At 38.5% G+C, this 12,589-nt stretch overlaps 2 protein-coding genes across 4 annotated transcripts in view; both read right to left on the reverse strand.

Annotated features, from left to right (window-relative positions):
* Window positions 1–1,890: 1,890 nt before the first annotated feature.
* LOC146467456 (putative skeletal organic matrix protein 5) lies at window positions 1,891–8,724 on the reverse strand. 3 transcript variants are annotated; one of them, XM_085125781.1, is made up of 6 exons: window positions 8,575–8,724; window positions 7,105–7,379; window positions 5,886–6,000; window positions 5,085–5,121; window positions 4,435–4,561; window positions 1,891–2,706 (listed from the first exon to the last, which is right to left on the reverse strand). In XM_085125781.1, the coding sequence occupies exons 1-6, from the start codon at window positions 8,648–8,650 to the stop codon at window positions 2,176–2,178; spliced, it is 1,161 nt and encodes a 386-aa protein (XP_084981907.1). In that variant the 5' UTR covers window positions 8,651–8,724; the 3' UTR covers window positions 1,891–2,175. The 3 variants fall into 3 exon arrangements, with proteins under 3 accessions (XP_084981907.1, XP_084981908.1, XP_084981909.1); XM_085125782.1 differs by lacking the exon at window positions 8,575–8,724 and having other exon boundaries at window positions 7,105–7,283; XM_085125783.1 differs by lacking the exons at window positions 5,886–6,000; window positions 7,105–7,379 and having other exon boundaries at window positions 8,575–8,665.
* A 2,567-nt stretch (window positions 8,725–11,291) lies between these two features.
* Window positions 11,292–12,589, reverse strand: part of LOC146467457 (uncharacterized) — a 21,450-nt gene continuing 20,152 nt past the window's right edge. The window contains exon 6 of the mRNA XM_085125785.1: window positions 11,292–12,589. This exon is cut by the window's right edge and continues 307 nt beyond it. Within this exon, the coding sequence (XP_084981911.1) occupies window positions 12,366–12,589 (224 nt within the window). The 3' untranslated portion in view covers window positions 11,292–12,365.

Genomic DNA, 12,589 nt, shown 5'->3' on the forward strand with positions numbered 1-12,589 from the left:
AGCCAGTCTCATTGTTTTCTTATGTTTATTAACACGAACGTTATAGAAAAGACAAGTACCGTTAAGTGCGATATTCCGCGACTGGTAATGGGTAAATAAAACGTCGACCATGTTTACTTAGCCTGATCATCAAAACAGAAAGAAATGTGTCTTGTTAAAAGGGCAAAAACTTATCATCAACTGACAAACTATTCAGGCTTTGAAGATAAAAGATTATTTGTTAAAATGAAGGTTTAGCTATACATATAGACATGTAAAGATAAACGATAAAACCGAACAACGTTTCGGGGTCGTCATGACGCCATTATCAAGTTCGAAGTGATAAAAATAAATGAAGTCAATGTCAGAAATAGCTCACCAAAAAATTAACATAACACCTGAATATATAATGACACGCAAATAGTTTAGCTTGAATTGAGTCCGATTGGACATTGAGAGGTGGTGTTAACTCTCTAATTAGCAACATTTCGTAAATTAAGCAATCGAACTTATTCAGGTCTTCAGGGACATGACTGTGTTTGTTAAGAAGAAATAGTTAAAACCCACACGTATCTCGGAAAACAAACGATTTGGCTTGTATTCATCTTGGAACTAGAGATGCATTATTTATGTCAGAGGCATCGTCGGTCTTTCAAAATTAATGCAAAGACGAAAGTGGGTAGATAATTAATTAATACTGATAAAACCTGCAACATGGAACATTCCGGAACATCCCAGAACACGAAAAAGAAAGAAAGAAGAAAAAAACAAAAAAACTGCGCGAACGACTTTGAGCTCACTCCAAACATCAGGAAATTGATTTTTTGGTCAGCCGAGCAGGCACTGATTCATTTATGGCCCAGCGGACACGACGATAAACACGTGATGTAAACGTTTGGGAAGTACTTGCGCCTTAATTCAGTGCGGTCAGTTGCAACACCCCATTTATCCTACCGTCCAACCTTCTCCGTACTTCTTTTTATACGAATTTCTGTCGGATACAACGTACCTTCATTTTATATAAATATAAAAATATTTTTTTCCTTTAATTTTATTTATTTATTTATTTGTTTTATTGTATCTTAATTTTGTGTGTGTGTGTTCCTGGTGTTCCATGTTCCGGATTTTATTGACGGCCTTGATATGATTCTTGAGACCGCGTGATTTTTTCTACTTCAGTCAGCAGGCCAACAGATTTGTAAGTACGTTATTCCCGCATCTGTTGAAGTAGAGTTTAAAGGACAACATGAACAGATTAGAGTTTAAATGTAAATAAGAAAGTCCAATTTTCCAGGATGCTAGATTTTATTCATTCAACTTTATATCATGTTTATACATAGATTTCAGTTTTGTTTATTTGCAAGTGTGTTATTAAATAGCACGCAATTCAGTATATTAAATGAAATGCGTTTGTTTTGAAAAGGTATTTGAAATAGCCTTAATATAAGCAACTGTGACAACTCAGTGCATAAGTGAATCTGAATGATCATGTTTACTAACACTAATGGTGACGGCTTGTTATGTCATTGTTAACTATTTATTCAGGGGCATTCAAGACAACGCAGTATTTCTCGGTGGATATCTGACCTAAATCGCCTCAGAAATTCGGATTTAGCTGTAAAGAAAATCTACAGTTGTCTTCAGCAAAATGTCACCTTAAAATTTCGTAGCTTTGAAAAACTAATTCCTTCGTTAACTTTTCGAAGGGGCAAATAATGGTAAAACCTACAACAGCTAATAAATTTGGGGAATGAAATTCCGTTTGCTAAAACTTTCTGAAACTTAAATTTTGAGCTAAAGCATCCGGAACAGATTCATCTCTACTAGCTTACACAAATATGTCTTTAAAAAGAGAACACAACGATCTGGGAACACAGGAGACAACATTTTGAGTGTTTTGGTTAAATGTTCTCGTTTGGTGTCTGTTTATTCTCGGTTCTTTTCTCCACTTAATATTTCTCCACATTTTCCCTACATAAAGGTGCATATCACATATCTGTTTCACTCTAAACTTTTCGTATTTAGGATTTCACCGCAAGTTTCGATGAATTACACGAAACTCTACACTCGAAAACACCTTTAATTTTTGATTGCCTCCTTCCCTGGTCACCGGCGGAGACGTTTTCCCGCCATTGAAATCTAATTATGCACGTAATTGATGTATCAAAAGTCTTCCCAGAATCGTCAGTTACTTCTTCACTTGACCAAGATGAAGCCCATCGCCTTGATATGACTGCCACCATTATCTGGCTCCCAGTTTTTATCTGCCTCGTTTCCACACGTGTTGTTGTCATCAGGGATTCCTCCAGTACCGAATCCGATTCTGGAGTCACAGCCTGCACAGCTGCTAGCCTCGTCACCAATGATCCCAATTCTGGCCCTGGATGCGGTTTTGGCACCACCTATGGCATTGAACCCTTCAATGGTACATTTGGTTTGCAACGAGGCTCGTCCTCCAATTAGCTTCTTCCACATGTTAAGGCCCAGTGAGGTGGTGCGAGTTTGGCCATCAGCGATCAGCGAGTACAAGGAGTCAGCTGTATTGTTGATGACGATAAAATTTGTCTGTTGTTCGCTATGGATTCTCATACCGAGGCAGATCTTGGAGAAGGATGTGTTCCAGTAAGTCGGTAACTTTGTTTCTTGATTGTCGAAGCCAGTCTTTCCTCCTGCAAGGTTGAAGGTTTCCTTGTTTCTCCAAAGGTTTGAATTGTAGTGAAACGTTCGCTAAAACGAATTGAACGTACAAATATGGCTGTTAGTTTTAAAGAGGCTAAAGTTTAAGGGGTAAATGAGGTATGTTGTAAGAGTTGCATAGAAAAACGTTTGTAATTTCTCTGATTTTAACTCCACCAGAGCCAGTATATAAATGAAAGCTGGGGAAGAATAAAAAAATTTTTACTTAAGTCTGAACAACAACCACACAAAAGCATGCATTCATCTTATATTGTTTAATCTAGAAAAGAAGTTTTCGTTATCTTGTCTCCGTTTGATTTCCGAGAATAGATCAGTGTGAAATAATTAGGAATGTAAAATGTTTGAAATGTAAGGTAGTCTATCTGCTGTAATCATCGTCGATTATTGTTGAACCACGGCTGGTCCCTTATGGTGTCCGAAGACGAGGGGACATGCTGCCGGGACATGTCACTGCAAATTGTAGCAGCGACAAAATCGCACCCTATGCACGCTAAGGGACGTGAAGAAGGGGCTTGAAGCTGTATGGGGCATATAGCAGGGACAAAATCATCGCAGCGATCTAACGCATAAATAAATGCAGCGGGGACAAGTCTCCGGGATAATACATATTATTAAAACTGGATCATTGTATAATGCAATTCAGGGATTTGATTGACTTAGCGGCCATGGTATATGAGCTATTATACCATGCCCAAGAATAAGGATCATTAAAATGGTCTTCTGGTTGTTCTTGCTAAGCGAAACCAGCCATAACGTACAATATTTCTTGATTGTTTTTAATAAAACAATTATTCCACTCGCACTTGTTGGATATGATATGATTATAGCTATCTATCATCTCATATCCAACGCGCGCTCGTGGAATAACACATTATACAAGGATGCGTCCCCACGTGTGAGTTGACTCCCCGTGGCAATATTTGTTAACTAATGCCACTCTAGTCAGACTCTTGCTGGGGTCATTGGACTTCCTCAAACACAATTTTTGCTTCGTTACAAAGGGAAAAATTTGTTCGTCGAGAATCACGAATTTTGCCTGTGACATCCTCACGCATCCACTGAAGCCAGGTGTATCTTCAATTGCGAACGCTTTGAAAATTTTATGAAATGCGCCTCGTTTTTCTCAAGCATCGAAGCATGGATGCATGGATGGCACCAGCTAACTCTCCGTTCCACCACAAAAGGTTCTTCTCCATCCATCAACATCATTAATACAATAATAAGCTTTCGCTTTTGATCCCATTAAAACCAAGCTCCGCTATCGATGGCCACCATGTTGTTTTTCCACATGCAAGAGCGCGAAGAATTCTGGTCGTTATCTGTGATGGGCTGAAAGAAAGATGCTGTTGCAAAAAATGTTTGGCGACAGTGCACACGAAGGGACATCGCATTCTTGCAAAGTTTTGTCCCTAAAACATAACGCACAAAGTTCAACAAGTTGAACATTGTGCGACATGTCGAGGGGACAAAATTGTAGCAAGATTCGTGTTGCACGAAAATAAAAGTATCAACACACGAGGGGACGTGTTACTTCAACATGTCCCTGCATTATTTTCTTGTGTGTGAGATGCTTTGATTTTGCCCAAGCTACATGTCCTTGCTACACGTCCCTGTTTGATGTCCCCTCAGTGTGTACATCGCGCAATTTTGTCCGATCCTGCAACATGTCCCCTCGTTTTTAGCCACCTTAAGTTTGAAGTGCAAGTTAAAGCAAAATAAAGTAAAAATGAATAAAAACAAGAAGTAAAGATATAATACCTTTCTGCCATCAATCTTCATGACCGGTGTCCATCCCCCATCTCCACATCCAAAATCTCCCATGTGACACAAAACGGGAGTTGGTTTTGAGTCCAAGATGAGGGTAACCACCTGACTCACACTTGACCTGTTAAAAATGCAAACGAATGGAAGTTGGTTTTGAGTCCAAGATGAGGATCGACACTTAACTCACGTTAAATATTGACCTGTTCAATATTTAACAAACAGATTCCATTAGTTTATTTCCTTTCAGGTCACAACAAAGTTCTAGCTTTCTTCAACTAGTTGAGGTCACTTGCAACGGTTGCTGTCGGATTTTTCATTTCCTTCTAAAATTGGTCAGTGTTTGTCCGCTACTCGCCAAAACAGTTTGCAAAACTTTTTTGACCAGTCACTCTGGTAGCTACACCAATCAAAACGTCAACCTGGAGAGTAATTGAAACACACGAGCCTGCACGAAAATTGATGTGTCCTGCTAGCGTGTGGGCAGTAACTGGACAACAACATGACGTCATGAAATTCAAACTGATGGCTCACTGGAGAGCAAAAATAACTGATAATTATTTTCTTCTTTCTTGTAAAAATTGAAATACTTCAACGCAAAGATAAGAAAAGGAACTAAATAAATGTTATGGGAAAATCTTACTTACTTATATGCGTTGTAGAAGTCTTCGCATGAATTACCGGCTAAGAGAGAAATAAAATTAACAAATTTAAAAGCCATGATTTTTTCGGAAACCGTTCAGAGGAGGAAACTCTTTGCTTTTTAAAATGCCGTAAATCATTTCTTTCAATCAAGTTCAGTTCTTCAGTCAGTTCGACGAAACATGAAATAAACAGTTTAAGCCAAGGCATTCCACCTGATGTACAACACTTCGGGAAGGCTTACATACTGTATAAACTGAAGAAAGTCCGGAGGGATAACGTAGTGGCGAAGGGTGAAGCTTATTCGAGAGAGGCTCTCTGTGGGGGTGGGGGAGGGGGGAGGTTGGGGCTGCTTATTTAACTGATGTTTTTCCAATCGTGGTCAGACGGCCATTTATTTTTGCAATATTAATACCATTTGCACGTAAACAACCACATACCAGAACCTGCTTTTAAATAAATTGAGAGCTGTTCATGTCATTCTAATAGCGCCACACTTGGTGCGCATATTCGTATTCATGAACCTGGAACCTGGAAGAAAAGAACCTGGTTTCTTGTATATTGTAATAATGTAGTCAAGAGCAGACCAATTTACTGATAACTGTACAAAATGGCGAATGAAGAACTCGACATTATTCGTCTCAGCCGTTATTGTCTTAATACTCACCCCACCCCTCCTCTCCACCACAAATAAATAGTGACCGAGGGAAGGGGGTTGGGGGGACTTCCTCCAAATTTTAAGGGTAGGCGCTTTTTTAAAGGGGGCGGTAATTTGAAGATTTATAATCTGCACAAATGACCAATACCTATTTCGCAATGTTTTCCCATGAAACCGTCCATACAGTTGCAGCGAAAAGTGTGATATTTGAAGTTGGGCACACATGTACCCCCGTTTCGGCATGGCGAGGACAGACATGGGGTCTGAAATTAGAAAAAGAAAATATCACCGGTGCCTTTACGGCACTGTTTTGTCTTCGCGTAATGAAAAACACAAACTGAACCAAACTTTAATTAGAGATCTTTATTTCTCCTGTTTATATATCCTTTGCATCATGGTTAGAAAAAGATTGAAAAGAATAAACAATACCTTTAACTAGTAGCTACTGAAGCAAGAATATTAACTTGGGAGTGCGTGAAGGTTATTGAAATTTCAACGATAAATTTGTTGTCAAGGAAATAAAGGGAGATGTAAAGAATCGACCATAAGACGGAACACAGAAAAAATCTGAGCCCCAGATGGGATTCGAACCCACGAATTGGAAAGACAAAAACAGAAATGTATGCGGGAAAGTCTTCGTACTATCTCTTTACTGTGGAGGTAAAAATATATTGAGATCGAGTCAATGAAACTCCTCAGTTTGAATGTATATAAATTTGTTTCAGTTTTACTGCTTGCAATAAGATTTCAAAATCTTCCCTCGAATTTAAAAAAACAATTTTGTTTGTCTTTCTTGTATCACCATTCTCGAGTTTTACACGCACAGAACATTTTTTATTAAGCAGCTTTTATAGGCCTCATCACGGTTTTCGAAGTTATTTTGACGAGTAGGCAAACAGGCTTGAAATAACAGTGTTTGCATGGAAATCCGATGTCAAATAATTTTCATAAAACATCGCTTCTGCAAAATACATGAACTGGAAACTTTTGGCACTTTCCATACATTTCCCTGTTTTTTTTTTGTTTTTTTTTCTCTCGCGAACTATTTTTAGCAGCAGTTCGCTATGCAGACAAATGTATAGAAAGTTCAAAACACGACTGGACGCTTTCTGGCATAGCTACATCCCTCCAATATTTTTTCTTAAAATCCTTAAGTTTTCCTAGTGCCAAAAATTTCCAATTCATGAATTTTTCAGAAGCGATGTTTTATCAAAATTATTTTATATCGGATTTCCATACAAACACTGTCATTTTTCAAGCCTGTTTGCATACCGGTCAAAATGGCGTCGAAAACAGTGATGCAGCTGCGAATTTTTTATTTTTATTTTTTAATTAACTGAAAGCTCTAGATGCGCAATTAGCCCCACCTTTATGGAAAAGTGATGCGAGCTTCCATTTCCCTTGAACTCCTCGGGTTTGCTGTACTTAATAGAAGACAATAATTCACACCACATCTTCCCATCAGCTCCTTTGGAGGCGGCCAGGTTCAAAGATAGGCAGGAAGGATTGTTGAGACATTCAAAGTTGCAATCAAAGATGTCGTACACTGTGTATGTTCCAATTCTAGGGACATTCAGATAATGAAACTCGTCTTTTATGAAAACGTCTTGTCGCAGATCCGAGTGATACAAAGTGTTAAATTCTGTGGCAAGAACATTAAAGTCAACAACACATAACGTAACATAACATTACATTAAAGCCCGAGAGTAGTTGAGAGGCAAAGTTCCAAGAATTTGACTCATAGGTAAATGCTTTGGTACCCTGCAAGACGAAAGCGGCTTTGTTCGCAAGGTAATGCGTTGGTAAACAGTCACATTCATTGGCGCTGCCAAATAAAATTTAGACTGAACACCACTATAATAAAAAAATATCGATTGGCTTTACTAACTGTCACCTGAGGATTACACTTTAACATTTTTCTTTGCATTATTTTGGAGTCAGCTTTGAGGATTTTATGACTAACTTGTGCTTATATGCCCTAATTGAGAAGATTTTAAGATATTGTTTTTAGCGCTTAAATATGCTTACACTGCACCTGTCTCATGTTTTTTCAGTCAGCTTCAAAAAGAATCATGATATAAAGAAAAAATAAAATTTTAAATTAAACTAACTTTTCAGTGGCTGTATATCTCCCAAAGATCTTCATAAGCCGCAAATTAGTCACAAAATAGAGTTGCTTTAAATCTTCCATGATGTGAATTAAAAACGAATGTAGTGGTTTATCGACAGAGTTGACAACTATTTAAAGTGAAATTAGCCACTGTAAAGATGTTTCGAGAGTTAGCTCTTTGTCAATGACAGAGAGATAACACTGGAAACGTGAAGACAACACCCAAATCTCCTTAAGGTGGCTAATTAACGTTTAGTTCATCTTTTGTTTCTACTCCCCACCGACGCAGCACCACAGTTTTTATGGAACTAACCCCCTTATCCAACCTAAATTACAGTTTGTCCATAGATTTCCCACTAAGGCATCCTCGGAGACCCAGGGGCAGATAGTTGGGTCAAAAGGAAGTCGAAGCGGCAAAGTTTTGACCCAACTATCTGCCCCTGGGTCTCCGAGGATGCCACTAAGGGAATCCAAACTAAGAGTTTTTTTAAGACCCGGCCAAAGTGCAAGATTTTGTGACCAATTTGGTTTATGCAGTCACCCACTTCATAATCTTGTACTGAATCTAATATGTCTCTATTAAATGATTAGTCTTGTTTTGTAGTGAGAGATCGCAGGCTTAAGGTGCAAAAAGCCTCTTAAAACAACGAATCAAATAAAAAACAAAACAAAAAAAGAAACAGTTGCAAGAAAAGCAAGAATATCACTTAAAACAATGTCAATTTACCCATTGAATGGACTGCTTCAGGTATCATTGAACACAAGACCAAGAAAAACAACCAACGGATGAAAGAAGAAAACATGGCACAACAGTCAGAGTATCAGATCTTATCTGGACAATTATGGCTGAACGTTTCTTCGTAAACGCGAAGCGTTGTGTTGCGTTGTGCGGTGTGTTTTGTCTTAAATTGAGCACGTAATGAAAACCGCCCCCAGTTTTCACCTGTACGCAGGTGAATGAGAGGAAGTTTAACACCAGAACGTCTTTAAATAGCACCGCGCATTCTAGCCAATCACAGCTAATCAATATCCCTTTGGCATTATTTCAAGACAAAATATGTCTTGGATGAAATTATCGGTAAAATGCTATATTAATTGGAATAGTAAAACGTTTTGTATTATCAAGATCGGCACCAGAGTATATAAGTTACTAAAAATATATCCGAGACTGTTCTTACCGCTAAAGCCTGAATAAAACCTGTATGTAACTCCAATTTTGTTGAGAAAAGCGTGCGATGTAGAAAGCCCAGTATGGTTCTTTTTTTCAACCATGAATGAGCTGTGGCCAAGGCACCCCGTGAGATGTGTTGGATAGCCAATCTCAATGTTTTCTTATGTTCATTAACAATAACACGTGCGTTATAGAAAAGACAACTACAGTTTTAGCAAGTTTCTCCGAGGTATGTTTGTCCACAACCACTAATCTCTGTCACGTGGTAAGTGCGATATTCCGCCACTGGTAATGCGTAAATAAAAAGTCGACCATCTTTACTTAGCGTGATTATCAGAACAGAAAGAAATGCGTCTTGTTGAAAGTTTTGTCGACGACTGGCACAAACTTATCATCAACTGATAAACTATTCAGGTTTTGAAGATAAAAATGAAGCATAAAAAAAGGGAAAATAACTTCATGGGGCTATGAAACGTCGAGGACTGTCTGATGAATTATTAATAGCAAGAAATTCAGTTTTTTGCCTGTTTAACTTTAAGCCTACTATCACTGATTTTTGGTCTTTAAGGTACACTTATTCAACAAAATCATTACCTAAAAACATTACGATATCAATCAAAGGCTCCAGTGACGTGAATGCGTGAATGGAGAAGTCAATAGTGGTAACCGTATTAAAAGTGATACTCACATCAAACTACGCTATACGCTACAAGGACTCGTGGTCGCCATCAATGGCTCCGCAGCAGACTATTTCAGGCTGCGTACGTGAATAGCCTGCGTTTCCTTTGCCAGAAGCTTCTGAGATTTCTCGGATATAAATATGTGTACAGTATAACCGAATTTGCCTCGATTTGGAAGCCCTCAAATTGAGGCCTTCAAATACACTAAAGAACACTTATAATATATAACGGAGAAATCCTGTTTCATGTAGAAAGCCAGGTTTTTGAGAAGGCAAAGAGTTTAAAATCAGGTGAAGATAAATTTCGATAAATTGCGGCGATACGTTTCTCAGAATATTTGAAGAAATTCCTGGAAGTCTACGGAAAATACATTCGATGTTTTAAAAACAGTTCCAACTTTATGAGAGGACTGGAAGTACCCCTTTTTAACTGCCACTGATGGGAAACGAGATAGTTTATATCTTGGTAATTTAATTAAACCCCACACGTATTTTGGAAAACAAACGATTTGGCTTGTATTCATCTTGGAACTAGAGATGCATTACTGATTTATGTCAGAGGCATCGTCGGTCTTTCAAGATCAATTAGAAGACGAAAATGGGTAGATAAGTAATTAACACTGATAAAACCTCGAACGTGGAACATTTCGGAGAATCCCAGAACACGGAAAAACAAAAAAATAAAAAATGAAAAAATAATAAAAAAAAAGTTAAGTGTGTGTATATATTTGCATTTATATAAAATGAAGTGCCATTGCATCCGAATAGCATAGTTTGTTTTTTAGCAGTTATCCGCTGGATAGCGATTTATCAGGTGGATAGCGTTATCCAGCCCTTGAACAAATGGGCTGTGAAGTTTACAAACCTGTTCTCTACGCTTATAACTATTTTTCATATGAACAAAGTTTCCTGTTAGGCCTGCTTTGTTGTTAAGGTAAAATCCATTAAAAATAGCATGGAAGGCCAGAGACGTTATCGTGGCTTTCGTTCGAGAAACGTGTCCAAGCTCCTGAACTAAAGTCCCGAGCGAGCAACAAAGGAGTACAAGCATGGAACGTTAGGCCCTAGGCGAAGACGCGGGGAACCCAGGAAGAGTTTGGTAAAAAAAAAAAAAAAAAAAAAACCGCGCAAACGACTTTTAGTTCCACTCCAAACATCAGGATATTGATTTTGTTTTTGATTGCCGGGAACTGATCCATTTCTGGTGCAGCGGACATGACGATAAACATGTGATGCAAACGGCGGGAAAGTACTTGCGCCTTCATTCAGAGTGGTCAGTTACAACACCCCATTTATCCTACCGTTCAACCTACTCCGTACTTCTTATACGAATTTCTTTCGGATTCAACGTAACTTCAAGTTATATAAATATACACACACACTTATTATTTTTATTTTTTCATTTATTATTTAATTATTTTTTTGTATCTTAAATTTTTTTTTCGTGTTCCGGATTTTATTGACGGCTTTACTATGATTCTTGAGACCGCGTGATTTTTCAGTCATCAGGCCAAAAGATTTGTAAGTACGTTATTCCCGCATCTGTTGAAGTATAGTTTAAATAAAAACAAGTAAGCCCAATTTTCAAGGATGCTAAATTTTATTCATTCAACTTTTTATTATGTTGATAAATAGATTCCAGTTTGTTTTCTTTATTTGCAAGTGTGTTATTAAATACCACGCAATTCAGTATATTCGAGTTTTGTGGGGTGAGAAGATTGGATACGAGGATGGATTGAGGCGCACGGGGTGTTATGGGAAGAGGCGAAGGAAAAATAGCTGCTGTAATGGCTTCTTCGCGGGAATATTCGCGGGAAGACGAAATATGACTGTGATACTAACCTTCGATCCACAATTCACTGAAAGAACTGTCCAAATCACCCACAACGTCTTCCCGCAAATGTTCCCGCGAAGAACAATTACGACAGCACGACCGATTACAAGCCAACATAAAAGAAATCACTCATCGGACGAACGCTTTAGCTCCTTAAATACCAAACTAGTACCCGCAGTGAATTTTGACTGCAAGAAATGTCTAAAATTACTCCGTTTTCTTGAAAATTAGCACTGCATGGTTCCACGCACGATTGCACGAATCTGTCAAACGCAATTTTCCAGTCGCTATTTTTCCTTCGCCTCTTCCCATGACACCCCGCGCGCCTCAATCCATCCTCGTATCCAATCTTCTCACCCCACAAAACACGTAAATAGCGACTGGTACGAGTCTGGTAAAACCTACAACAACTAATAAATTTGGGGAATAAAAGTCCGTTAACTAAAACTTTTTGCAACTTAAATTTTGAGCTAAAGCATCCGGAGCCGATTCATCTCTACAAGCTTACACGAATATGTCTTCACAAGGGAACAAAACGATCTGGGAACACAGGAGACAACAATTGAAGTGTATTGGTCAAATGTTCTCGTTGAGGTGTCTGTTTATTCTCGCTACATTAAGGTGCATATCAAGTATCTGTTTCACTCTAAACGTTTCGTATTTAGGATTTCACCTCAAGTTTTGATGAATTACACAAACCTCTACACACGAAAACACCTATAATTTTTCATTGCCTTGTTCCCTGGTCACGGAGACGTTTTCCCGCCATTGAAAAATCTAATTATGTACATAATTAATGTATCAAAAGTCTTCCCCGTATCGTCAGTTACTTCTTTACTTGACCAAGATGAAGCCCATCGCCTTGATATGACTGTCACCATTATCTGGCGCCCATTTTTCACCTGCCTCGTTTCCACACGTGTTGTTGTCATCAGGGATTCCTCCAGTACCGTATCCAATTCTGGAGTCACAGATTGCACAGCTGCTGAACTCGTCACCAACGATCCCAATTCTGGCCCTGGATGCGATTTTGCTGCCACCTATGGCATTGAACCCTT

Source organism: Pavona decussata, unplaced genomic scaffold, assembly GCF_977016875.1.
Source record: "Pavona decussata unplaced genomic scaffold, jaPavDecu1.1 SCAFFOLD_135, whole genome shotgun sequence".
Taxonomy (NCBI): domain Eukaryota; kingdom Metazoa; phylum Cnidaria; class Anthozoa; order Scleractinia; family Agariciidae; genus Pavona; species Pavona decussata.